We start from the raw sequence: 27,897 nt of genomic DNA on the forward strand, positions 1-27,897 counted from the left end.
AAAAGAAAAAAGGCCTAGTAATTGGAAAAAGCAATTGTTGATATTTGGAGAGAGCTTATGGGCATTGGTAACCAGAAATCTATGATGACAGCTTGTCAATTACATTCACTATGCATACACACATAGACATTTCTTCTTTTGGGTTAGATTATATATTTGTACACATAAGCAGTAACGGTCACTCTTTGCCATGGAAATGAACTTAATCTCAAACAAACATTTCCACTGTATTTCCACGAAAGGACCTTGCCAAGATAATTTCAGTTATCCGCTCACTAAAACAAGTTAGAGGGTTGAATAGTACAAGGCTGCAGATCATTCTGTCATGATGGTTGAGTTATAATTGCAGATCGGATGCTTTAAATGGAAGGTTATGCTTGAAATCCCTTTTCCTCTGTTAACCATAATTACCTGCAAGGAAACACATTCTGTCATCATTGCGTTGCATATAAAGGGAATCACAGCACAGGGATCAGGCTGCTGAGGACTGGGGTAAAGTCATTTTCTATGATGAAGCCTCTGTTTGATTGCATGGGCCTGTCACGTCCATGTGGGCATGACGCGGCGGGTGAACGGAGAGGAGGACGAAGAGTGACGAGGAATGATGAGGAATGAAGGACGCTTTCACCTGACATCACGAAACAGGGGTTTAATGGTGAATCACAGGACAGGGGAGACGTAGACACTGGTGAACACGGAACATAACTTCAAAGACCTGACCGCGAACAGAAACGAACAGGGCAGCTTTATACAATTAAACACAGGTGAAAACGATTAGGGAACATTACACAGGACAACAATTAAACTCCGGTCCGGATCCGGATCCTGATCCGGACCGGAGTAACCTCCATTTCGGACCGGATCCTGACAGGGCCATCTGGAAAAATGATCGTCCAGAGAAGAAAACGTGAGCACCATCATCACACCTGTCTCATGCCAACTGTACAGCATACAGAGAGAGAGCAACCATTCATGTGTGGGGCTGCTTTTCATACAAGGGACTCACTCACAATTTTAACTGGAAACACAAAGAATGGTACCAAAACATACTCCGACAGCACCTTCTCCTAACCATCCAAGAATAGTTTGGTGAACAATGCTTTTTCCATCATGATGGAGCACCATGCCAAAATGTTAACTAAGTGGCTCGGGGAACAAAACTTTGAAATTTTGGGTTCATGGCCAGGAAACTCCTTGGACCTTAATCCTATTGAGAACTTGTGGTCAATCCTCAAGAGGCTCCATCCACCAAAGCCACGTTGCACCACAGACTATCCAGGAGTTGGTGGATTTAGTCCAGGTCTGGGAAGAGATCCCTCAGGTGACCATCTGCCACATCATCGGGAGCATTCCCAGGCATTGTAGGGCGGTCATACTGGCATGTGGAGGCCACACACACTACTGAGTGTCATGGGAATCCATCCACACAACCAGGAGCAACACGGAGACAAGGTAACGTGACTCCCACAAATTGGCCACTGCCAGCTTCTCAGTCATTGATTGATTGAGTTTGCAACTGACTAGGTAGAATCACCTTTTACCAAATAAGAAACATCCAGTTTTGTCTCCTGACCTCTCAACTCTTTCTTCTTGCCCTGTCCCTTCCCCCCAAGCCTACCTAAAACATGTCAACATCCATGGGGTTTTGCGGCTCATGTTCGCAGATTGAACTTACCTGCCTCCTTTCGTTCAATCATTTACATTTACAGCATTTACAGTCCCCCCCTGGAGCGACTTAGGGTTAATTGTCTTGCTCAGGGACACATATGGTAGTCAGCGGGATTTGAACCTGGGTCTTCTGGTTCATAGGTGAGTGTGCTACCCACTAGGCTTCTACCACCCTACAGTTGCTACAATTGCTACATTAAATCAAAGTTTGATCAGCTTGTAGTGTGTTTTTCACTTTAATTTTGAGTGTTACTCCAAATCCAGACATCTGTTCGTGGATAAATTTGATTTCTGTGAATATTTTTTCTGTGTGATTATGTTGTCAGCGCATTCAACTGTAAAGATCAAACTATTTAATAATAATATTATAATTTAATAATAATCAGATAATAAACATCAGATCCAGGATGTCTTATTTTTGTGTTCACACTACACAGAAGTAGCAGCAAAAAAGCAACAAGACTTGAGTTCTCTGCTGCTAAAACAGACAAATGCATCCATAAAGTGTGAGAACTGTAAAGTCAGTTAGCAGCACAGCAGTGAATTTTTGTCAAGCCGATACAATAGTCACATTCTTGCTAAAAACGACATTTTTCAAGCACTAGGAAGTTGTTAAAGAAGCATTTGTAAAGGCTGCAGGTGCACTGTTCCCTGGTTATAAAATAAAATTGAGATCACTGATGGATATGCATTTACCTTGGAGCACAGATACACAACAATGCGAGAGAATGGCAGATGACATTGAAATATGTGAGTGTTTCTGTAACTTTCTTATAGTCTGACTTATGCACAACAAAGTGAATAAAATTATTGTATTCATGGTTTTAGTCCTTGTGAACCAGAACTGATTACTTCATTGATGGTAACATGCACATTGTAAGTCTGGATTAGGGCGTCTGCCAAATTCCATAAATGTAAATGTTCTCTCCAGTTTTGATTAGTTTGATCTGATGAATGTGGCACAGCTGCACTAGTTGCTGCCTAAAAAACATTTCCTGAAACTTTCCAATATGAATAGGATTTAGCTTTCCTGATACAGTACAGGCCAACAGTCCGGACACACCTTCTCATTCAATGTGTTTTCTTTATTCTCATGACCATTTACATTGGTAGATTCTCACTGAAGGCATTAAAACTATGAATGAACACATGTGGAGTTATGTACTTAACAAAAAGTGGAGACCTGGCCTATACAGTCACCGGACCTGACCCCAATCCAGATGGTTTGGGGTGAGCTGGACCGCAGAGTGAAGGCAAAGGGACCAACAAGTTCTAGACACCGCTGGAAACTCCTTCAAGACTGTTGGAAAACCATTTCAGGTGACGACCTCTTGAAGCTCATCGAGAGAATGCCAAGAGTGTGCAAAGCAGTAATCAGAGCAAAGGGTGGATATTTTGAAAAAAATAGAATATAGAATATATAATATAATTACACTTTTATGTCTTTAAACATTACATTTTTATGTCTTTAAAACATAAAATATGTGTAATAGGTAGGGTGAAGGTGTGGAAATAGGTGGTGTGCAAATAGGTGGAGTCAAAGTCAAAGTAAAAAGTGACAAAGTATAACAGGGTAAACGTGCAAGGATAAAAAGAGTTAAAAAATTAAATTAAAAGTTTGTGCAAGGATTTCTAGGGGAATTGAGTCCAGAAGTGATTGAGAGTGAAAGTGAAAGTGCTGGAGTGTATTAGAGTTCTATGAAGTGTTGTGGTTGTTGAGAGCTTGAATAGCCTGTGGGAAGAAGCTGCTCCTCATTCTCTCTGTGTTGGACTTCAGCGGAAGCGCTTCCCTGATCGCAGCAGAGAGAAGAGTCCATTGCTGGGGTGGCTGAGGTCCTTCACAATCTTCCTGGGCCTGGTCCAGCACCGTTTGTATTGAAGGTCAGGGAGCTTGGTACGGATGATCCGGTCGACTGATCAAACCACCCCCTGTAGGGCGCCTGTCCTGCAAGGTGCTGTTCCCGAACCAGGTTGAGATGTTTCCCGTTAGGATGCTCTCTATGGTGCAGGAGTAGAAGTTCCTGAGCACCTTGGAGGGCAGTCTGAAGTCTCTCAGGCGTCTGAGGTGGTAGAGACACTGCCGGGCCTTTTTCACCACGGTGTTGATGTGACAGGACCATGACAGGTCGTGCGTGATGTGAACACTGAGGTAACGAAAGCTGTCCACTGTGGTGGAAATTCTGCCATAATTTTTTTTTTTTTTTGGATTAATGATCACTACTATAGGCACAAAAATTTATATGATGTGTACATAAGGTGAGGTGTACATAATTACATAATAACACAAAATTCAAAGGATAAAAAATTATTATAAAAATGATTAAAAAGTATGCAGCAAATTGATGCAAAATTACAAAGTAACGTAATATACAACCAGAAACATCAAAGTATACCACTCCATAAAAGGTTTAAGGTAACTCATCACAGGCAGTTGTATTGAAATAAAAATATAAACTCAAAACTAAAGGCGAAAAAATTATTAAAAAACAAACAATTTAAAATGAAAATCAACAACAAGTATATCAATCAAGATATAGTGTTATATGAGGAGGAGCTTGATTCAAAGCATGATTGACCACTATGAACAAGAGTTACATCATTGTTACTAGGGGTCTGGGGTTTGTTGGGGTTCTGTTGGGGGAGTCGCAAATAGAGAAGGAGGGGAACTTTTTGAACATTCACAGTACCAACATGGATATTACCAGGGGAAGGGTTAACAAAACAAGTAAAATTGTTATGAGCTACTTCAGCATCAAAAACAGGGAGAACATCAGTTTTTGGTCCTACAGGAAAAGGGAGATCCCAAGAAGAGCAAACAGAATCAAGGTTATCTTGAGTCATAAGTTGGATAAGACAGGTAAAATTCAGTTCGGGTGGAGTGGGGACAATCTTGGGCAAGGTCCTAAACATACAATGCAATCAGATTTCACAGTGTCACCAGTAGCTTCTGCAAGTAACAACAAGTTATTCCTGTGGCCGTGTGTGTGTGTGTGTGCATATATATATATTTCTGTCACAGGGGGAATTCGATGACGTAGTTGCAGACATACTTTCGGCGTGGGGATAAGCCGTCGTACCGGTAGAGGACGCTGGGCGAGCGGGGCAGGAGGACCGGGGGCGCCTGGCCGGCGAGGAATGAGGAAGTAATGGACGCGCTGCAACGCAGCGGGGAGTCAGTTCGGGATCTTTGGGAAGGACCGGGGCAGAGGAGAACCGGAAGACGGCGGGTTTCAGGATGGTTCGGGATCTTGGACTGGACGGGAGTAGGTCTTGGGCGGCAGGAAGGTAGGGGAGCATGGAATCCCGTCTTAACCGATGGGTCAGGTAGGTTCAAGGTCAGGGGCAGGAAGAGGTTGTAGTCAGGAAGTTCCGGTCGGGGTTCCTTTCGTGGTTTCCAGGGGATCAGGCAATTCTCGAAGTCGTGGGCAGGCGAAGGTCGTATTACGGGAATCTCAATTATCGTAGGTCGTGGGTAAGAGAGCTAGTGTCTCTGGCGAGTAAACTCATACAACTCATTTAACTCATACAAAGAGCGGGCGTGTCTCCTTGGTGTTACCTCCCTTTTATACTTGCCACCGCCCGCTTCCATTTCCTCTTCCGGGTCGTCGTCTCCCAGGCTGGTGAGGTGCCCTCTAGCGGGCTGGAGGCGCGTTGGCCATGACAATTTCAACTCTCAAAACAGACCAAACATCAAATTTTTTTTCCCTTTAAAAACCATTTGGTGTAAAAACTTAAGACCGATTTAGAAAAACATCTGCCATCCTGTTGATGACAGGGGTCTGGTAGGTCCTCTCCTGCTTGGTACTGAAGTCCACTATTAACTCCTTTGTCTTGCTGACGTTCAGGTGGAGATTGTTACTCTGGCACCAGTTCGCCAGGCCCACCATGACGGTTTCGTCAGCAATCTTGATGATGGTGTTGGAGTTTGTAGTGGTTGCACATTCGTATGTGTACAGTACAGCAGGGGGCTCAAAACACAGCCCTGGGGTACTTCAGTGCTGAGGGTGATGGTGGCTGAGACATGTCCACCCATCCTTACTGCCTGTGGTCTCCCAGTTAGGAAGTTGGAGATCCACTGACAGAGAGATGAGCTGAGTCCCAGGTGCTCCAGGTAGGTGGTGAGTGTGGAAGGGATTATTGTGTTAAATGCTGAACTGTAGTCAATGAAAAGCATTTTAACATAATTTCCCTTCCGTGTCCAGGTGGGTGAGTGCTGTGTGCAGGAGATGTGAAATGGCGTCATCTGTGAATCGGTTGGGACGGTACGCAAACTGCAGTGGGTCAAGTGTAGCGAAGAAATTATGAAGTCTCTGACCAGCCATTCAAAGATCTTCATCACTACTGAGGTGAGGGCTACAGGGCGGTAGTCAGCATACAGGCAAATATGGAAACTTCACAGGAGAGAGTACTTCTCAAAGGAACCTGATTATATTTGGCACATTGATTCATATGACAAGTTAAAACCTTTTGGCATGTGTTTTAATGGGTGAATCGATGGCTCATCATCCAGTGGTAGTAGGGTTATGCTGGTTGAAATCCCCACATGGACTTGATCACTAACATTGACTTGACCACTGCCTGTTAGTTATTAATTTAATCTTCAACATTTTTGTGAGGAGTCCAGTGGATTTAATAATATTTTTTTTTATCTTGTACAACATGGAACAACTGAGAAAGGATTTCTGATAGTTCAGAAACTGCTTCTTTGCTAGCACAGAAGCAGTCTCTGAACAATCCAAAATCCTTGAATCTTTGACCCATAATTGCTAGCAAGTTTATCAGTAGAGCAAGTTACATATTAAAATAGTCAGGTATTCTTTTGAAACGATGTTCTTTTGAGAGACTTGTATACAGGAAGCTCTTAACACATCAGTTACATGCTGCAGACACACTGGCTTCCTGTCAAGGTTATCTCAGTCATCCAGTTGCTCATGCTTATGTAAAACAGTTATCAATAAGCACATCATGAAGAAAAGGAATTTATTTATGGTAGAATAATAGATGCTTAAGAAATATTATTTTCCCAACACTGCCTTTTACATACAGATCTATTCCAAATAAAAAATATAAAAAATAATGTTATTGCTTGACCACATTACTGCAAATGGGAATACATATGTTTCTTTTGTTGAAACTTAAGAAGGAAATTGATGTTACTTTCTGTAACATGCATCCAGATACTATTCTTGTCCTGTAAACATATAAATGCATCTGTTGCTTCATTCTTGGCAGCACTTTGCACTTTGGTTAAAGGGTGTATTTTGTTCTGTGTAATCTTATTAGCTACATTTTAAATATACAAATGCAAAGTATTAAACACTATGGCTTTTTTACACTTTAGAAGTAAATGGAATATGTTAGTTAAACTATTTTCGGCAATAAAACCACAACAACAACAACAACATTTATTTCTTATATAAATCACATACAGTATGTCTCAACCTGCAAATGGTGTCAGTGCAGGGCTGGTGATGATTTGTACAATAAACACACTTTGTACAATAAACACGCTTCAAGTTAAAATGATTTATATGATATTACATTGGTATCACACAACTTTGTAGGTTTGTATAAAAAATAATTATAAAAAACACGTCAAGTGGTGAACTGAACATCTTTGTGTATATGTACACTGTTTACTATTTACACTGTTTTTATTTGATGTGCATTATCCACTGAGGTTACATTTTTATCTGAAGGCAGATGCTTCTGAGTTAAATGTGGGTAAATATGGAGTATGCACACAGCAGCTAGTCCATTTTCTTGGCCATCTGAATGTATACAACTTGAAAACAGTTGGTTCAGTCTGATTTATAAAAACTTCTATCCCTCAACTCATATCTCTGAGAGTACCCGCTTCTCATAAAAACATGTTTGAATGTAGTATCCTTAACTGCAAAAATAGATTAACATATGCAAACATATGATAAGCATATTTATAACAAAGTAAGACCTCCTTAATGCCTCTATGACATATATTATATGTAGATTTGTGGAGTGTGTGTGGGTTGTGTGTGTGCATATGCATGGTCATCTGATAACTTATCCTGCTCAAGAAAAGCATGTTGTAAGCAAAGATGATTAAGATGTTCTGTGTTAAGTTCCTCTCTCCTCCCCATGTAAAATACACATGACTAGATGAAGCTAAAACCATTGACAGTTACACAACAAGAAGGACATACAAAAAATTCTGAGACAGTTTTCTACATGGATCCACTAAAGGTAAAGCAAACAGATCCTCACTAGATTTAGATTCATCACTACTGACCAGCTCAAACTACAACTGTTATTTCATTCATTATCATTACTGTGATTTTGATTGGGTTTCTTGAATTTTACACTGTAAAATTGACTCCTATAGTTTACAGGCAATATTTTGCGGTGGACTTCACATTAATATTTTAATTTTAATATTTCTATACACCAAAAAATCCTGAGCCTAGAAGTGTTGGGGGAGCAGATCTATAAAAAGCTTGTGTATAACCTGATCATTATTATTGTCAAGCAGGGTTCATGGGTATGCTCCACAGTGAGATTTTTTTCCCTTAAATTACAAATTGTTCAGAAATAAACAAACAATATTCAGACATCAGCAATATTCAGACTTGAACAAACTCAGTATAAGTCTATATTTACAGTAGCATCTGTGGGAATAGACCGTGAGCCTGTTCAGTAATCCATCCCTGCTTTTAACTAGTCCATTACCTGGCTATTGAAATACTACAGTAGGTGGTCAGAAGAGAGGTCAGTAGGTGGCAATTATAGTAAAACATTGAATTGAGTAACGGACACTAAAACAGTAAAGTTTATTCAAAACAATTTTTTATTAAATAAATGAGGAATAATAAATGAATGAAAATGCAAAATAGAAATTTGAAAAAATATAAATGTGCTTCTCAGACAGACCTTTTTCATGTGATTGGTCAAATTAACATTTCGTAAAAAAAAATTGCATTTAATAAAACTAATTTACAAGATATGAAACACTTTTACCGTGTTTGCTGATCGCTCATTTACCACACAAGCTGGACCCGGCCTGAACCCAGCAAGATTTACAGCTCTATTGTGAGGGGTGTTGCGTTGCTCAGACTGCTTCTTTATGACTGGGGCCTAATCTGTGCCGTGACAAAACTTTTTTCCCTCTAGTTCCATACAGCAGCTTCCTTGCTCAAAAAAATGCAGAAGCCTGCTCCTGGTTACCGGAACCGTTGTCAATGACCAGCTTCAAAGGGCTTTTTGTCATGACGCAGCTCCTCTATCCAAGCCCAGCACCATTTATTTCTTATGCCTTATTCGACATCTTATTGTCTTCCCTGGTTTTATAAATGTGCTGTACATGATGTTACTAGTATGGGAAACACAAAACACACCATTAAAATCACAGTATTTCACCATTAAAATTAAGTTCAGTACCGTAAAAAGGGTACCAGCATGCTTTGTGCAGGCTACGAGCGATAGTCTAAGTAAACAAATGGGAAAATTAGTGGGTTGTAAATAGTTGGGTAAAGTTAATAGTTCATGTTGCATGTTGAGATGTGTTATATGGGAGTTAAACACAGTTTAGTGTAGGTGGGCAGTTGAGCTGACTCAGCCCACCTGGCTCTAAATATAAGGTTTTTGTCCCAACCGTGCACAAACTCTACCATGAAAACTCACCATTTAAGGGCAATAAAGAGTCTTAACTTCACTTCAACTTCAGTTCACTTCAACTGTGAAAGACAGAAATGTAAAAAAAAATCCAGGAAATCACACTGTGTGATTTTATCTGTATAAAAGATGCCTGTCCACACCTACAAATAGTCAGACTCCAACCTCCACCATGGCCAAGACCAAAGCTAAGGCAAAATTCAACACCTGCACAATACTGGGATGAGCCAATCCACAATAGACATTGAAGCAATGAAATATTTAGCAATCATTAGAAAATGGAATAAATACTATATCATTCACAATGTACCTTGTTCCATCCATGCAAGCTCTCACCTCATGGGGTACATGGTCTTGAGAAGTACAAAGGGGGAACAGGAGAGAGCTGGGACCACAGTAACAAAGGTATTAACAAATTAGTAACAATCTACGTTGTCATGAGACCATCTGGATGATCCAGAGGAGGACTGGGAGAATGTCATGTGGTCAGATTAGACCAAAATAGATCTCATGTTTGGAGGAAGAAGATTGCTGAGTTGGATCCCATGAACCCATTGTGTTTAGATAGGATGACACGATTAACCAGCACATAAACCTGGAGGAGTTTGCAGAGTCTGTGAAAGTATTGTGTGTGTGGAGGATGTGACCCTGACCCTCATCACACTTGCCACTAAGAAATCATGGCTTACCAGGGAGGTGTATATGCTTCTGGGAGCACATAATAAAGCCTTCAAATCTGGGTACAGAGACGCTCTCAGATCCACTCAAGCTAACTTGAACCATGGTGTGAGAGCAACAAAACATGCTGATGGGTATAAAATCCAGAGTCACTTCACTGACACAAACCATTCCAAACACATGTGGCACAGCTTCCGTTCTATTACGGACTATAAATCCACCCCACCACCTTCTGATGATAGCACAGACTTCCTCAATCAGCTGTTCCTAGAACAATAACAACACAATAGCCATAAAAGCCAAAGATGTCAAGAGAACCCTGCGAAGGGTCAATCCATGGTAAGCAACATACCAGGGTGTGCACTCAGAGACTGTGCTGACTAACTGAATGTTGTTCTCAAAGACATCTAGATTATCTCCCTGAGACAAGCCATTGCTCCACAGTGTTTCAAAGACACTACCATTAGTCCACTGCCTAATAAATCACCAACATCATCACTGAATGACAATCAGTCTGTAGCACTCCTAGGGATCTGTATAATTTTAGGCCAAAATCAAAACTTCCTTTTACATCCAGGATTTTATAAAAGATTGTGTTTATCCAACTTCAGACTTTTCTAGATGCTTACGCTTACTGAAGAAAATCCAATCTGGGTTTAAACCTTATCATAAAACTGAAACAGCACTTTTAAGGGTTCTTGAGATTAGACTGAATAAGTGGTTAAGACTAAAATCGTGGTGTGAGAAGCTAATAAAAGCCCTCGTACCCTTGGCTGTTTTTTTAGATGATTTTTTACCAACTGAATCAGATTGCAAAAGCTGCATTTTAACTCCCTTCCACAAACCTAGGAAAGTTGATTCACGATTTTGTTATCCCTTGACTGGATTATTGCACCTTCATCGGTAGCAATTTGTCCAGAACGCAGATATGCAACACCAAACAGGTTCAAGAAAATATGACCACATCCAACCGGTCCTGGCAGGTTTGCAATGGCTTCCTAATCTGCTTGATTTTACCATATGGTAAAAAGAACATGATCAATTCTGTTGTTGTAATAGTGCTATATAAATAAACTTGACATTGACAGCGATGCTCAAGGCCAGCCTGATGAAGTGCTTCCACACCACATCCAGACTACCTACTACATTTGAAATGTTATTTATTAAGGTTATTTTTTATATTTTTAATATGTGAGACATGATTATCTTCAGCGTAATAAGTAATCATAATAAGTAATCATCTTTATCTGTGCCACAGTGAAGCAAAGGTTCTGTCACCATCTTGTGAGTAACTTCTTTCAAGTCTTACACAGACTTCACAATCCGACAACTTAATTTAATGTCCTCTCATTGACATGAACCCTCTTTTCTCCCATTTCTTTCCTTATTGCATATTGCATGAAGATGAAATTAGGATTCCACCGAGCACCTAATGCTCGAATGCATGATTCAAAATAAGTTGTAAATTGCATCCTGCACCATGCTCAGAAATTAACGCTGGGCCAAAATAGAGCCCAAACTAATTAGTGAATTATTTCATAGTGTTCCCCTAGATATTAAATAAGTTTTCACTATATATGTTTACACATGATGGATGTCACGACTACGGACTTACGGGGGAAGGAAGCGCAGAGGTCTGACATGCTGGGAAGGGTTTTTTTTATTATTAAATAAACAATAAACACAAATAAAGACGGGCGCGGTGGCCGAAAACGATTTAACTTAAATAAAGAACTGAAACTAACCCGTAGGCGTGTGGCGATTGCCAGAACTCAAAAACACATGAAACTAAACCAGGTCAAGTTCGTGCAGAGAGTTCACGAAAATGCCAGAGACCCAGAAGGGGCGGAAACTTCCGGCATTTATGGGGCGTCAGGATTGGAGTCAGGTGTGGAGCCCAGCTGCAGGCAATCCTGACAATGGAAATGATGGAATTGTCAAGTTGGCTACTTAGTGTATTTAGATTAAACAGGGCTCTTAAGTATATTTAAGAGAAAAGTAATTCTAATCTTAAGCACATCCTAAACATCTAATCGCAACAGTTGTCTAAAAAACGTTGAGCCATACCACACAAGCAATCTTATTGGGGCAGTGGTGGGCTTAGCAAGAAAGGAAATGAACTTGTCATTGGAAGATTGCCGGTTCGAATCTGGAACCACCAGCGTGCCACTGAGGTAACACTGAGCAAAGTACCGTCCCCACACTCTGCTCCCCGGGCGCCTGCCATGGCTGCCCACTGCTCCTTCAGGTAATGGGTTAAATACCGAGGACAGGATTTGATTTATTAAATCACCATTATTTCAAATAATGCAGAGGATGATTTTTGTTGTGTCACCATGTGCTGCATCACAATGACAATCACTTCACTTTCATTGTTATCATTGTTATCACGGTAGTAGCCTAGAGGGTAACACACTCGCCTATGAACCAGAAGACCCAGGTTCAAATCCCACTTACTACCATTGTGTTCCTGAGCAAGACACTTAACCCTAAGTTGCTCCAGGGGGGGACTGTCCCTGTAACTACTGATTGTAAGTCGATCTGGATAAGGGCGTCTGATAAATGCTGTAAATGTAAATGTAAAAGAGTTTTGCTGAGTATCATTTGCTGAGATCATAACATAAAACCACACATACACACGAAAAGGTTTTTGTAGGATTTGTATTGTTGATGCAGGAAATGTCCATCAGTTTCATAACAGCAGACATAGGTCTTGGGATAGGGGTGATGATGAGTAGCCTTAATGGATTAATAATGATGTTGTTCTTTGTGTTTGTAGATCCTGCTATTGATCCCGGTATGTTTGCCTCTGGACATCTACACAAACACCTGTGAGTCAACACACACATTTTCTCACATATTGAAATGCAAATATGAATCAATAAAAAAGCTCTTGCTCAGGTCTAATTAAGATTTATTCAGTATACCTGATCAGGACTAGAACACAGAGAACACACATGTGACGTGACACACTACCACTGCCTGCTGTCTTGCAGATGAAAGGAGCCTGGTCTGTAGAAATGAGGATGAATGGAGTGCTCTGGAAGGAGAGGGCTTCTGCATTGTTCCTGCGTTTGAATTAGACATGTCAGCCAAGTCTTTGTGTGTGTGGACTCACAACAACACAGAAATTGCACAGTCAGTAAGAGCTCAAGTCCATCAGAATGGGTCTATGTTGTGCTTCCTGCCCATCTCACCCAATGACTCAGGAATTTACACATATATATGGTGATTCAGCACACACACACACACACACACACACACACACATGACAATTTAGCATTCTCTGCTTGTCTAGCAACATGACCCTGTAACATTCTGTTGCAATGACATGCAACTGCATTGGCTGGGTCTTTATTGTGTGTGTATGTGTGTGTTTGAGTGCAGTGCTGGTGAGTGTGCCCTTGGGGCAGATGTGAAAGCGTATGAAGCCCATTTTCTCGGCTCTGAAATGCTAATGTTTTCTGAGATTCGCATGCACTCTCAGAACCCACCTATTCCCTGCCCTGAACAAGCCTACCTGATGTGTGAGGAGGGAAATGGACAGCTGACATGGTTTAAGGTACTGTACTATACTTTCCTGTCCCAGAGAGACACCATTATCTACTGTATGGCCTATAGCTTTTTGGGCTTGGAAAAGAGGGGGAACTTAGAGAACAGGAATAAGGAATTGTCTTCCATTTTCAGTTGTGGAAGACAAATGGTTTAGAAGTTAGAAGTTGGTTGAATTCATAATAGAAAAGTGGTAAAAAATGTTTTATGTGAAGACAGAATTAAACTGCTGTGTGCGTGTAACACACGTTAACACTGCAACTGGATTGAATTCTATGAGATAGCCTCTCAGTAAAAAATGACAACTTTCCCCAACACAGGGTAGTTAGACTTGTTTTACAAGGCAAGGGATGAAGCGCTTACGTCACCTGCAATGGTGTAATACACCATTGATGGCAATCAATGATGGCAATGAGTTCAAGGAGACATGGTTTACCCATTAGATTAATGGAATGAAACACATTCCTACTAATGATGATTATACATAATCTTCCAAACACAACTGCACATACCTGTTACAACAGATTTTAAAAATGGATTAATCCTATAAAATATTTGCTGTTTCCCATGGTGGAACAAATCCACCCATAAATGATTGCATGAATTGATGAATGAAATGACCAAACTTGCTTCCAGAACTCTGCTTTGTACCTCTTCTTAGTGCTGTCTGACCTGCAGGGAAATTACTTATTGTGTCTCAGAATTTCCAGCTCATTCCTGGGCAAAATGGGAAAGTTCTTCGTTTGATAAATGCACAGAAGTCAGATGAGGGTTTATATACATGCCTGTGTACTTGGAAACATTTTGGGCAGACCTTCAACATATCTGCATCAAGGAACTTCATGGTCGAAGGTACACATACACATGCTGGCACAAATAAATGTGCAAGTGTTCAAGTTTACTCATTTGTTTTATCCTTTTAATCTCCTCTTGTGTACAGAAGTATCAGTCCTTCATTCACCTGTAATCAGACTCCCTATCAACAGATCTACAGTACCTGCTCAACTGGGTAAAGAGAATTATACACACACCTAAATGGCAACTTAAAACCAAGGCCAAGTTTGATATACTAATCATGATATAAAACATGTCAGATTATTGTGGTCTTCCACTCCCTTCTGTGCTCCATTCTTGCAACACCAAGCCAATTCATTACATTTTAAACATTAAACATTAAAACATTAAACATTAGTGCTGTTGAATCCAGATCTGTATCACAGTATCTGGAGCCCATTTTGGGACACTGGGAGCAAGATGTTAACTTCTTATGTCATCATTCTGCCTCGTGTAGTATAGTGTAGTATATTTAACACTGTTAAAAACTGTTTCTTTCATACTGTCATCTTTTCTCAAGGCTCATCTGTACAACTCGAATGCCGTGTTTTCTGTGGCATTAATGTTATGTCACAATGTTCTATTTTCTGGGAGCGCAACAACAGTAGGATAAATAAAAGCAACGGCTACACAGAGAGGACTACAAGGTGTGTCTGTGAGTGTGTTGGGGGGAGGTTTTTGTAAGAATTAGTAGTGGTAATATGATATTTAATTTTTAGACATCCAACCAGCAGATTTTGTATCCTTAATATTTTCTACACGAATGTAAGGCACAGTAATGTACAGTTTTCAAACTTGGCAGGTAGGTCCAGAGTCTGCTCAGGCACTACTAGCTGCACTATTACACCAATAGGTAGAGCTATTAGAAACACAGTTTGTCTGATTCTTTCAATTTTTTTGATAAGAATTGGCTTAAAATGAATTTAATGAGACCACACCAACTTATTGCCACCATATTGGATTTTTAATCAGTTGCATATTGCGTGAAACATTATTGGAGTCTTGTCTGTGTTTTTTCAACACATCTGCTAACATGTGAACATGATGGTAATTCTTGGTTATTATTCACAAAAAAATGTATCAACGTGTTAACGTGCACTTAGATGGTGAAGTACAAATTGTGTTGAATTTGGACACTTACATTTCGGCCACTGGCCTGTATAGTTCAAACCATGGCAGCATTGTGTCTTGGTGGACTGGGTCTTACAATGCTTGGACCCTGTTAATTGCTGCTTCTTTTGTCATTGTGTAGGAATGACAAGGGCAGTGAAAGTGTGTTCAGTACGGTACTCTACATCAGTTCTGTGACCCAGCAAGATTTGCACACACACTTCAGGTGTATGGCTATGAATGGCATGGAGTGGAACTCAGTCACCATCTACCTCAAAGTGGAGGGTACAGTAGAAATTATGAATGCATGTGTACAGTGAAACTGGGTGAATGCATTATATGAAATTTACATGATAGTTAATGTAAAGTATGAGTAAATTGCCTTTTTACAGATTATTGCACATCATAATAAGGTCAGGTGGAATACAAGATTGCCCATTCTCTATAGTCTAATTTGAGCTCTTTATAGAGCTGTTAGCAAGAGCTATAAAGCAGGACACATCTATTCATGATCTCCCCATGCCTAATGGATGAGGCCAGGAGGCAAAATTATACGTGGGAACTGGGACGGTACTGAAATATTTGGATGTGTATGTGAATTCTTTATTATGTTCAGGCATGTTCGTAAACACCATAAACGCATATTAAACTAAGTACAAGGGTCTTAAGGGGCAATTGTGTAGTACATGTAAGCATGTTACAAATAAAACTAAGGCTTGTTGAAAAATGGTATCTTGATCAAGGGGACCTCAGTGGCACCTTGACAGTTTGGGATTTGAACCCCCAACCGTCTGATTACAGCTACAGCCACTATTTATTTATTTAGTTATTTATTTAAAAATTAGTCTGTGAATCCTATTGAATAGTATGTTGAGTATATTGTTCTATCCTTATTACATTAATAATAATTATAAAGTATGTGTGCATGTGTGAGTGTTGTGTTCCTGTATGTGCATTGCTTTTTTCTTTCTGTTTGATCTACAGAGTGTTTTTTCTTCACCTTGATTTTGCGATGTGCCTATGTGCTGTTGGTTTGCCTGCTTGTCACAATGGCAGCAAAGTACTTTGCCATAGATCTGGCTCTTTTTTTGAGAGGGACTCAACAAGAAGAGGGTGCGTAACTATAATACAATGATATTCTGTTTTAATGTTTAAGGGGAAATTGTTTTCCAGTGACTTTCATTTGCAGATGGAAAACTCTATGATGCATATGTAATATATCAGCCAGACAGTGTGCATGATGAGACTGTCTCTGGGTTCCTCTTCTCTACTTTACCTACTGTATTGGAGAAACAATGTGGTTTCAAACTTTTCATCCACAGCCGAGATTCTTTACCGGGTGAAGGTGGGTGATCGAGTGGGTGTTTAGTCAATGTTTTTATGGTTCTTTATGAATAACAATCATTTTATAATAACCCCAGATCTTGCAAAGCAAGTGGAGGAGCACATTCATCTGAGCCGAAGGCTGATGATCATCCTGACATCTTCGCCATACAGAGTTCAGAAGACCACAACTCAACCTACTGTGGGCTATGATTGGCATATGGTGCTGCATTCTGTTCTAGTGCAAGGGGCTGTTGGTATGGTCTTGGTTCAGGTTGGTCGAATGCGTGACTATGCACATCTGCCTCTGGGTGTGCAGTACCTGCTGAAGCAGACTGAGCTCCTCCGGTGGGAGCCGAGAGAGCGCAGTGCCTCCTCTCCCCACTCGCGCTTCTGGAAGAGAGTGCGCTACATGATGCCCCCACCTCCTCCACGACCCATCACCACCTGCATCTGAACAGCTCATCATGCTTTCTGTTTGATCAGTTCTGTTATTTTGATTTTGTTTAATTGAGTATCACCCTCTCTGGACACAAGGAACAACTCCCTAGAAAAACATTTATATTTTCAGTCTGCTCCAAATGTTTAGCTAAATATCCACAAAAATATCAGTAATAGTATTTACATTTTCAACATACTCTAATATAAATCAAAATATGTGAAAAAAAAAGTGATTTGTATTACAAAAAAGTGGGTAGAAAAAGAAAACTCCCTCACTTTCAATGGACGTTTAGCAGGGCTGCAGATTGCAGAGGCCAAAAAAAAAAAAAAAATACAAGAAGACTTGCAGAGGGTCAATATCTGAGCATAGTTATGACAATAAAAAGTAGGACAGCACCATGTTGTTAAACATTTATTTCCTAGAAATAAGCCTTTAGTGTTATTGTTCAAGAATTATTCTAAAGCATTGAAATGAAAATGAAATATTAGTGAGCAGTGGTAAAAATTGTTCAAGTTCAGAATAAACTACTATTGTTACAATCAAGCTTTAAATTTTAAGCTTTTAAAATTTGAACTTAAAACTGAACTTAAGCTTGATCTTGTTTTTTTCCTAACTTTGTGACAAATATGTGACAATTTCAGTAGACATGTGACTTTTTCATAAATATTCATAGATTGTTAAGGATTTCAAAACCTTCGTTCTGCTACAATCTCAGAAAATATTATTCTTGTAACTGTATGACTTATCTTGTCTGAGATTTTGTCATGTAAGTATATGACAATTTTTTCCCTCTGAATTGGAACCCATCCCCCATTTTTCAGGAAACAAATGGTCAGTCTCTGGCCAACAAACAATTAATTTTTTTAAATAACTAATGTCACTATGGGCTGCACGTTGGTGATGTGGCCTCACAACTCAAAAAGTTGAATCCCGGCTCAGACTGTTCTTGGGAGACCATTTGCCCATGTTGCTGCAGGTTTCCTCCTGCTGTCTAAAAGCATGAGCACTAGGTGGACTGGTTACTCCAAATTGACTGTATGTATGGGTGGACATTCAGGACAGTCCAGTTTTCCTGCCCAAATCTTGACTTGCCAAGTTTCTGGTATTATTATACTCCTAATAATTAGCAGAAGTAAAATCAATTCTGTCATGTAGTGCGAGAAACATCCCATGTGAGTCACATTAAACTTAATCATTAACAACTATCAGCTATTTGAGAAGGTAAAGCTATATGATTCAGTTCACAGTTTCAATGTAACAAAAATCTTACAGCATTTGATCTCACTTAGACTTTGATCTCAACTTAGAACTCAGCATCTCAGACACACAGAGGTGTCTATATATTTTTATATTATGTATGTATTATAATATATTATAATAATAATAATGTGAATGAAAAATGGGTCTGGAGAAATTAAACCTGCCCTTGTCTGAAAGTTGAGTCATGGACACTGGACTTCTTTCTTTACGCTAGAGACGCATCCACAAATTCACCTGGATGACAGAATCTTCACAGACAAAACCTGCCCTTGTCTCCAGCTATAAGTGCTCCCAAGCACTTATACCGGTGTTATTTTTTTGTCCAAATAGGCAGGGAAAAAGCACCCAAGGATCTTTTTCAGCTCAATTTCTATTTAAGCTCCATTTCAATTCACCTGGTAATGCTGACCATCAAACCTCTATGGATCCACAAGGATAGAATTGAAATTCTAAAAATGAAAAAGAAGCAGAAGAAAAACACCCTAACACACCTGAAAGAGATAATACTGACACAGTCGAACAAGGATGATTAAATCAGGGGTGGATCTCAAACTGAAATCTATGCTAGAAACAGAAAGTAGAAGCAGTTCCAGATGCAGCCATGGATAGAAATTCAGCTTGTGTACAAGTTCTGGGGAAGCTGGTAAGATCAGGTTGATGCTCCTGAACAGCCCTCTTCTTGTTCTCCATCCTCCATACTGCCACTGTTGGGTCCTCCCTCATCCAGTTCCTCCACAGTGCTGATAACTTCATATGGCTGATGGTAAGCAGGGCTGGAACTGGTCATGTCCTCCTGTGAGAACTCCTTGGAGAAGAACTGCAAAACAGCAAAGAGAAGGTAAGAGTGGCTGATAGAACAGTTGTTCTAAGGATGTGTTTATGGACACAAACAGTATAGAATGGGTAGATGCTGTGTGTTTTTCATTGTTCCTCAATCTAAGCATAAAAACATACAAATACCGCAACAAAGACATGACAAAATATAAAGGGACAAAGATTTTAGGGTTATGAATGTACTTTACCTGGTAAAAGTGGTCAGGTAGTGCGAAGGAGGGTCTGAGGCAGTGTTTGACCTTCTTGTGATTTTTAATGATGAGGCAAAAGCAGCCAATGCTGAGACTCAACAGGGCAGAGAAGACGGCAACTAGAGGCACAGCAATACGCAGCTCCCGAGCAGCCGCTATGGGAAAACACAGGCAATTGATGAGACTTACTCAACATACACAAACGTATCATATCTCATGGGCACCGAGATTAATTCACCCTTGAAAACATCTAATTTACCAGTAAATATTGTGATCTCAACAATAACAGCACTAATTCCACTGAAAGTAGAAAGAGAAAATTGACCAGCCACTGATGTCATGTCAGTTACAGATTTATATTTACTATTTATATTTACTATTGGCACAGAAAACTAATGTATTAACAGATTCTGGCAACCAATATGAAAAAACTACAGGCAAGACCATTGTGTCCCTGAGCAAGACACTTAAACTTGAGTGTCTCCAGGAAGACTGTCTGCTACTGATTTTAAGGCCCTTCTGGATAAAGGCTCTGATAAATGCTGTAAATCCTAAATCTAAAAATTTTAAAGAGACTGATTTAAAGAGACAAATACTAACTTCAAGCTGTGGTATTTTACATGTAAATTTAAAGCTGTCAGGTTATAGATATAGAGGTTATATACTGCATGTAACCTACAGATTTTATATTGTCCCTGTGCACAGGACATGTACATGGAACATGGTACTGGTGTCAACGTGTGCTTTCTGCTTCTGGTGCTCCACTGTTTGGTGTGTTTGGCGTGAGCTGCTGTAACAGGACTTCCAAGGACTTCCTGAATTACCTCTGAATTAAGAATCACCTAAACTCAACAAAAACGTAAGTAATAGTTCCCTCACTAATCCCCTGTGCAGTGTGTGAAATGTACAGTTTGTTGAACTCTGTCAGTAGTGAGGATTTCACCTGTGGAAAGTGTAGAAGAATAACTGAAATGACGGAGAAAATAGCCGAGCTAGAAGAGTGCATCTCAAATGTATATTAGGGAAACAGAAGTCTTAATCGACTCTTTTCTAGTCCTGGACGCACACCAGCCCAGTCAGCCGGTGAGTGTCTCTACCCCGGCACCGGTACCAGTAGCGCCCTCCGGACAGCAGGGCAGTTGAGTGACGGCTCGGCGTAAATCACGCAAGCGACCCACAAGCTCCCCCACCACCTGGGCACCACTCCCCGGTTTATGTTCAGAACCGCTTCTCCCCCCTCAGCGAGGCATCTGCTAGGTCCTACAAACCACCAGCTCTAGTCACTGGCGACTCCACAATTAGAAACGTGAGGATACCGGCACCAGCAAATAAAATCCCGTGTTTTCCTGGAGCCAGAGCGCCCGACATCCTCGCAAATTTAAAAACGCTGGCAAAAAATAACCATAGATATTCTAGTATAGTGATTCATGTCGGCGTTAACAACGTCCGGCTACGCCAGTCGGAAATAACAAAAGATAATTTTATAGAGATGCTTGAATTGGCTAAAACGATGTCATATAAAGTAATTTGCTCTGGCCCATTACCGCAGTTTCGGCGTAGCGACGAGACCTGTAGCAGGATCCTCGATATAAATCGCTGGTTGTCGGAGTGGTGTCCAAAAAATAAAGTGGGCTTTATTAATAACTGGCCAACATTTTGGGGAAGCCTGGTCTTTTTGGGCGAGATGGCATCCACCCCAAATGGGCGGGCGCCACTCAAGTTATCTAAAAATCGGGCTCATAGTCTTACAACCAAAAAATGAACCTGACTCGCCAGAGCCGAGACCAGGCGGCAGACAGTCTGGCTTAACCGAGTGTCTGCCATTTGCGTAGAGCTGCAACCCAGCTTGTACAGTATTGACACTGTATCGTTACCTCGCTCTATTAAAACAAGAGATCTTACAAGAAACATTAAAGATTAATAATAAAACTCATAAATATGCTGACACTGTGTCTGCTTCCCAGGCTGGGTGGGGTGTCTGTTTCAGCAACTTATTACCCGTTACTATCATTCCCTCTGAACGTACCAACAGCACCTCCGATATAAGAAAGGATTATTAAATGTTAGATCTCTCACACCCAAAACGCTCATTGTTAATTAAATTATTACACATCAGGGGTTTGATGTACTGTGCCTGACCGATACTTGGTTAAAACAAAATGAATTTGTAGCATTAAATGAGTCTAGTCCTCCTGGATACATGTAAACCAAGTGAGATACACTTACGTGTTTCAGGTATCAGCTCACAGACCACTTCACTGCGATTGCTGTAAGGCTTGTGGTACACCAGGTACTGCACCTGTACACAGTACCTCTCACCCATGATTAGACCAGGGATCACAGTCGGAGACCCACATTCACCAGTTTCAGTGCAATGACATTGTTCATGACACACCTGTCAGAAAAACAAAAAATTGGAGCGATAGGAAAACTGCATAAAGGAACATAAAATACACTGAATCTGAAAAAGCAGAAGACAACAGAACTTGTTCCTGGATGAGAGTCAGAGGAAGGCAGGGCAGACAGACACAAAGATAGGTACTCACTTCCATGACCCCGCCCTCTCTGCCATAGTATACTTGGTAGCGCAGAAACCCATTGTACTCCTTCCAAAGGGTGCTGTCCCTGTTTTTTATCTCCACAGTCAGAGAATCAGGACCGGGAGTCAATATCATCTCAGGAACACATGAACCATCTGAGCGAGAGAGAACAAAAATACTCAAAAAAAAAAAAAAAAAAACACTCAAAAATACCATTATCCATCATTCTGAAACAAACAGAAGATCAGGGAGGAGAACATGTTTAAAACCCCATATATGGCCAGTACAGGATAACGTTACAATATGTCAGGAGTACAAATTAAAATGTAAATGGCAGATTTTCATGCTGCTCTTATCTTCTATCCACTTTCTGCCAGGAATTTATTGTTATATGCATCTAATGCATGAAACTAGCTGTTGAACACTTTTTATGGAAAAAGTTTACAACATAATATCACAATATTTTTGCAAGGTGAAACTGTATTGCTACAGAGACAATAAATTTTTTTTAAACAATTTTTTCCCATCGGATTGTGCTGCTAAGCATTTCCTATAGTGAGATCAGCAGAGGCGAATCAGCATGCGACTACAACCTCCAGTTCTGCACGATCTATGGCTGGGTACTTTGAATTACTACTGAGCATTTCTGGCAGGGTGTAATCACAAAAATATGAGAGATCAATTCTATCTATCTATCCATACGTTTTTGTTGTCCACTAAATCAGTTTGTTAAAATGCAAAGACAATTAAGTTACAATTCAGTTCGAAGTTAAAAAGGTCCCATCATGAATTTTTTTTTCAGGAAAAACAGCGACATGACTCCCTGTCTTGACCAGGTGCTGTGTCTAACTCTTGAGTGTTGAGACTCTTCGCAAAGTTAACTCACGAAAGGCTGTTGGACCTGACATCATCCCTGGAAGAGTACTCATAGAATGTGCAGACCAGATGGTTAATGTTCTCACCCACATCTCACTGGGCACTGGAGTTGTACCAACGTGTCTCACAGCCACAAACATCGTGTCCATGCCAAAGAAGTATTCAGTGTCGCGTCTCAATGACAACTGTCCCATTACACTTACACCCATCATGATGAAGTGCTTCGAGAGGCTCGAGATAAAACATACAAAGACCTGCTGGCCTTCACCATGGGCCCACTTCAATTCGCCTATTGTCCAAACCACTCCACAGACTCCATTACCACCAACCTGCATCTGACGTTCACCCACCTAGACAATAAGGACACATACGCAAGAACGCTATTCATATATTTAAGTTCATTCCTCAGGGCTGTGTCCTCAGTCCCATATTGTTCATCTTGCTGACTCACAACTGTGCAACGATGCAAAGCTCTAACCACATAATCAATTTAGCTGATGGCACAAATCGCAAGAATGATGAGTCTGTGTACAGAGAAGAGATGCAACGACTGGTGTAAGGTCAACAATATATCTCTGAATGTGGACAAAACAAAAGAGATGATTCTTGACTTCAGAAGAGAATAGCGGGACCACTCCCCACTGAACGGATCTTGTGTGGAGATAATCAAGAACACAAAGTTCCTTGGTGAACCTCTCCTGGAATCTCAACACCAGCTCAAGAAAACAGCCAAGAAAGCCCAGCATTTCCTGTGAAGGTTGAGGAAAGCCCATCTCCCACCACATTCTATAGAGGGACTATTGAGAGCATTCTGACCAGCTGTATCCCTGTCTGGTTTGGGAACTGCGCCCTATCGGACCGCAAGACCCTACAGGGGATAGTGAGGACAGCTCAGAAGATCATCGGAGTCTCTCTTCCCTTCATAATGGACATTTACAACACACGCTGCATCCGGAAAGCCACCAGCATTGTGACTCCACACACTCCTCACATGCACTCTTCACCCTCCTGCCATCTAAAAAAGGTACTAAAGCATTTAGCTTGCAACAGCTTCATCCCACAGGCAATCAGACACCTGAACACTCAGGGATTTTCCACACACAGAACCTCTGTTTTATTGACTAATATTATCTATCTGTAATATAATCTATTAATGCACCGTTCTATTTTGCACAGCAGTATTTGCACTACTTTACTTTTCCACAATTTTTTGTTAAAAAACATTGTTTTGTATCACTATGTACCATCTAACATGTGTATGTAGCTGAACATTTAACATGTAGATGAAATTACAATAAAGCTCTTTAATGTGATCCACACAGATCATGCACACCATCTTGTATTTAAGCTGTTTTTACATTATCAGTGATCTGTAGAATATCACAATATGTACAGTATCACAATGTATTATATCACAATCATATCATGACACATGTATGGTCATACGTATAGTATCATGAGATCCTTGCCAATATACACCCCTACAGGTAACACTACAAATTTGAGCAGGAACCATCCATGTACAGTACAACAACAACCGAAGCCTACACAACCCCTGACACAACCCTATCTAGATGGTATACAGCAACTTGCACTTCAGCTGTTTTTTTTTTTACTTTCAGTGAACTTTAGAATATTGTAATATTCACAGTATCACAATATATCGTGATAATAATATTGTATGAGGTCCTTGTCAATTCCTACTCCTACAGACTTTCTTGAATATGAGTAAAATATTTGTCAAATTTTCAGTTCTGTCTTGATCTTTACACAGGCAGCAGGTTTTGGCAGCATTTGAGCAATGTGCGGTCCCATTACTCCATAATAACAATGTGAAAAAAGTAAAAAAAAAATAAAAATAAGAAAGCACATGTACATAGGTATTCAAAGATTTTGCTCAATACTTTGGCAGCAATTATAGCCTCAAGTCTTTCTGAATATGATGCCACAAGCTTGGCACACCTTGGGCAGTTTGGCCCATTCCTCTTTGCAGCACCTTTCAAGCTCCATCAGGTTGGATGGGATGTGTTGGTGCACAGCCATTTTAAGATACAGTGGATGCACTGTAGGTATCCAGTAGCTATGCAGAAAACATACACACTACAAAAACACAAAGGAAGGCAATTGTGTAGCATTTAGAGAAAAATGTATAATATATTTAGTATATAAATATAGAATATGATATAGAAGCAGAGTGGGAAAAATGCTTTTTAAAAAAAAAAAAAAAAAAAGTGCCCATGCCAGTCTATTGCACTAGCGATCTTTCTCACACGCACACTTCATTGCTTTGTATTTTTTTGAACTGGTTTGGCTACTTCCACTCAAGTTCAGAGTAGTTTTTAGTTGTTGATGCTACTTCAGTCTTTATCATTATCTACTGAATGTTTCAATCCATGCATTTTGCACATAAATAATATCATATAAAGTTATTGTAAACAAAATATATTGTTTTGACTGCTAAGGTGATATTTAAACATGTTTATGGGATAAATTATTTATATTTCACATAATATATTGTGTAATTAGCAAAAATATTGACTATTTTGACTATAAGAGCTCTATTTGTCTCTCTTTGGCACTGCCTGCATGCTACAGTCTAATGTAATGCCCACAGACATAGGCAGTCCAATCTAAAAAGTATTTAATTTGTCAAAAACATGTTCTCCTATGAGCATTTTTTTATTAATTCTTTTATTTCTGTTAAGTCCTAGTAATATGTACTTTTAAAATCATGTTTATAAGTCATTTTCAAGTTAACTATAAAACAACCTTTGCACTATGTTCTTGCCATAAATCTTGGTTCCATGTTCACCAACACCCCATCTGGCCCTGGGAAGGTGTGAACTTACAGTGAATGCACTGCACCTGCTGGTCAGCCTCTGTCCATAGCGTTGTGTTATTTCCCATCTCTCCCTGCACAAGGACACGCATCCAAGCGCCGTACAGCTCCTCCTGTAATCCACTGAAGTCACATTTACAGTGTGGCAGAAACCCTTCACATGAGATTCGTAAGCCGTCAGAGGGGCTGACACAGCCTGGAACGTTCTTCCAGTGGTCTTTTTTACTGCTGCACAAGACATAGAATGAATGTAGGTGACACTTGGGAGTCCACAATAGTTCTGTACACAATAGTGTCCTAGTTATGAAATGTCCCTGGTCAGTGGGAACCCTGTAATACGGAAGTTACACTTACTCTGCGTACTGGACCACGAAGGATGTGTGCAGGCCTCCGCTGTCGCTGTCACCGTCGCCGTCCTGCCACATTAAGAGCGGCTCTTTGCGGTGCAGCCTCACGTTTGTCGGCTTCGACCGCTGCCACGGAGCAACAACTGTACAAATATAAATCCATAAGAAAAACACATTAAATATTGGTGACTTATGAACAGAAAGCCTATATGTTTGCTATATGTAGCTCCAGATCGCGAATTGTACAAAATAAAGGGTTCATTCAACGTTTCGACATTTAGGCGACCAGACACAGAGCTATATTAACATATCGGACTGAAGCGCCAGGGACAGTAAAGCGTGACCGAAGCTGCGATAAAGAAAGGTCGCCGCCGTCTTACCTTCACACAATACGGCATAACTGAAACAAACCAGGAAAAAACGAAACGTTCCCGTCATTTCTGCGACGATGTGTACTTCTCATGTAATTCCATGTTCGTCTCACTTTAGCTGGAGGTTATACAGCGGGAGACAAAAGTATCCGCAGCACACCCAAAAACGTACAGTAACGATATGCGAGAATATTACGAATATGCGTGAATATTACGAAGTTCCGTGTTTCGGGAAGCCCTGCCTTCCTTTTGGGGGCGTTAAATGGTGAACCCGGAAGTGGACGTGGTTTGTGGTTGGAATGAATCTGGGATTCCCCGGTTTGGCTTATAATTTTCCTGTATTAATCTTATTATTTTGTTTACATTTACATTTACAGAATTTATCAGACGCCCTTATCCAGAGCGACTTACAATCAGTAGTTACAGGGACAGTCCCCCTGGAGCAACTTAGGGTTAAGTGTCTTGCTCAGGGACACAATGGTAGTAAGTGGGATTCGAACCCGGGTCTTCTGGTTCATAGGCGAGTGTGTTACCCACTAGGCTACTACCACCCTATGTTTGCCTAAGTGAGAGGGATTATAATAATATTGTAACGTGTTTGGTGAAGAACTTATATAAGTCGATCTGAATAAGAAAGTCTGCCAAATGCTGTAAATATAACGCACGATTATATTTGGAGAGTTGGTATAAGGGGGGGTGAACCGGAAGTGATCGGGTGTCTTGGTTTGTGTGGTTTCAGTTCTGTGTGCTTTATTATAATGAAGTACAAACTTAACCCGTTGCATTTGGGCTAGCACTAAACTTGTAATATTATGGACATCACATTTTATTTTCATATAGACTTAAAGGCGTCAAAAGAGACGTGATTTCCGCATGTATAAAACGATATATAATACTTCTGATGTCGTGGGGTGCTTTCATTCTTTCATGATCATTTTGCATCTTTTGTGCAAAATGATTATTCACATTTGTCAATTCCTAGGAAATTGCCCATCATAGATCATGTTTTTGCACTCATTGTTGTGTCAACTAGAATCGCAACTCTGCACTTTAAAGAGTTCTGAAATTGTTGTGGTCAGATTAAAGAAATGAAATGTCTGACACGAACCCAATCAGATATGTGGCTCAACATAAAACATAGTCACATAACTTAAAAATTCTGTGTCATAATGCAGTGTCATAATAAAAAAAGGTTTCTGCATGAGTCCATCTCTGCTTGTAAATATGTTTCTGTGATTGGTAAAAGTGTTTCATGTGTTTAATTTGTTATATGAAATGTTGAATTGATTTGGACATTTCAGCTACTGCACCAGTACATTAATAATGATTATATTTTTGAATTTTGCATCAACAGTGGGATGGAAAAACTGAACTACACAGCACAT

At 40.2% G+C, this 27,897-nt stretch overlaps 2 protein-coding genes across 4 annotated transcripts; one reads left to right on the forward strand and one right to left on the reverse strand.

The window, feature by feature from the left end:
• The first annotated feature begins 4,946 nt into the window (after positions 1-4,946).
• Positions 4,947-18,690, forward strand: il1rl1 (interleukin 1 receptor-like 1). Of its 3 annotated transcripts, XM_028995300.1 has the most exons (12): positions 5,743-5,779; positions 5,871-6,014; positions 12,773-12,824; positions 12,990-13,221; positions 13,381-13,555; positions 14,247-14,397; positions 14,486-14,554; positions 14,900-15,026; positions 15,632-15,774; positions 16,474-16,602; positions 16,679-16,834; positions 16,911-18,690. In XM_028995300.1, exons 2-12 carry the CDS (start codon positions 5,970-5,972, stop codon positions 17,267-17,269), a joined length of 1,638 nt encoding a protein of 545 aa, XP_028851133.1. In that variant the 5' UTR covers positions 5,743-5,779; positions 5,871-5,969; the 3' UTR covers positions 17,270-18,690. The 3 variants fall into 3 exon arrangements, with proteins under 3 accessions (XP_028851134.1, XP_028851133.1, XP_028851132.1); XM_028995301.1 differs by lacking the exons at positions 5,743-5,779; positions 5,871-6,014 and adding an exon at positions 4,947-4,992; XM_028995299.1 differs by lacking the exons at positions 5,743-5,779; positions 5,871-6,014 and adding an exon at positions 7,790-7,890.
• ifngr2 (interferon gamma receptor 2) lies at positions 17,653-26,771 on the reverse strand. Its single transcript, XM_028995302.1, has 7 exons — positions 26,522-26,771; positions 26,149-26,284; positions 25,805-26,022; positions 22,086-22,234; positions 21,766-21,934; positions 19,537-19,694; positions 17,653-19,331 (listed from the first exon to the last, which is right to left on the reverse strand). Exons 1-7 carry the CDS (start codon positions 26,577-26,579, stop codon positions 19,164-19,166), a joined length of 1,056 nt encoding a protein of 351 aa, XP_028851135.1. The 5' UTR covers positions 26,580-26,771; the 3' UTR covers positions 17,653-19,163.
• Between the last annotated feature and the right edge of the window lie 1,126 nt (positions 26,772-27,897).

Source organism: Denticeps clupeoides, chromosome 11, assembly GCF_900700375.1.
Source record: "Denticeps clupeoides chromosome 11, fDenClu1.1, whole genome shotgun sequence".
In the NCBI taxonomy this organism is placed as follows: Eukaryota; Metazoa; Chordata; class Actinopteri; order Clupeiformes; family Denticipitidae; genus Denticeps; species Denticeps clupeoides.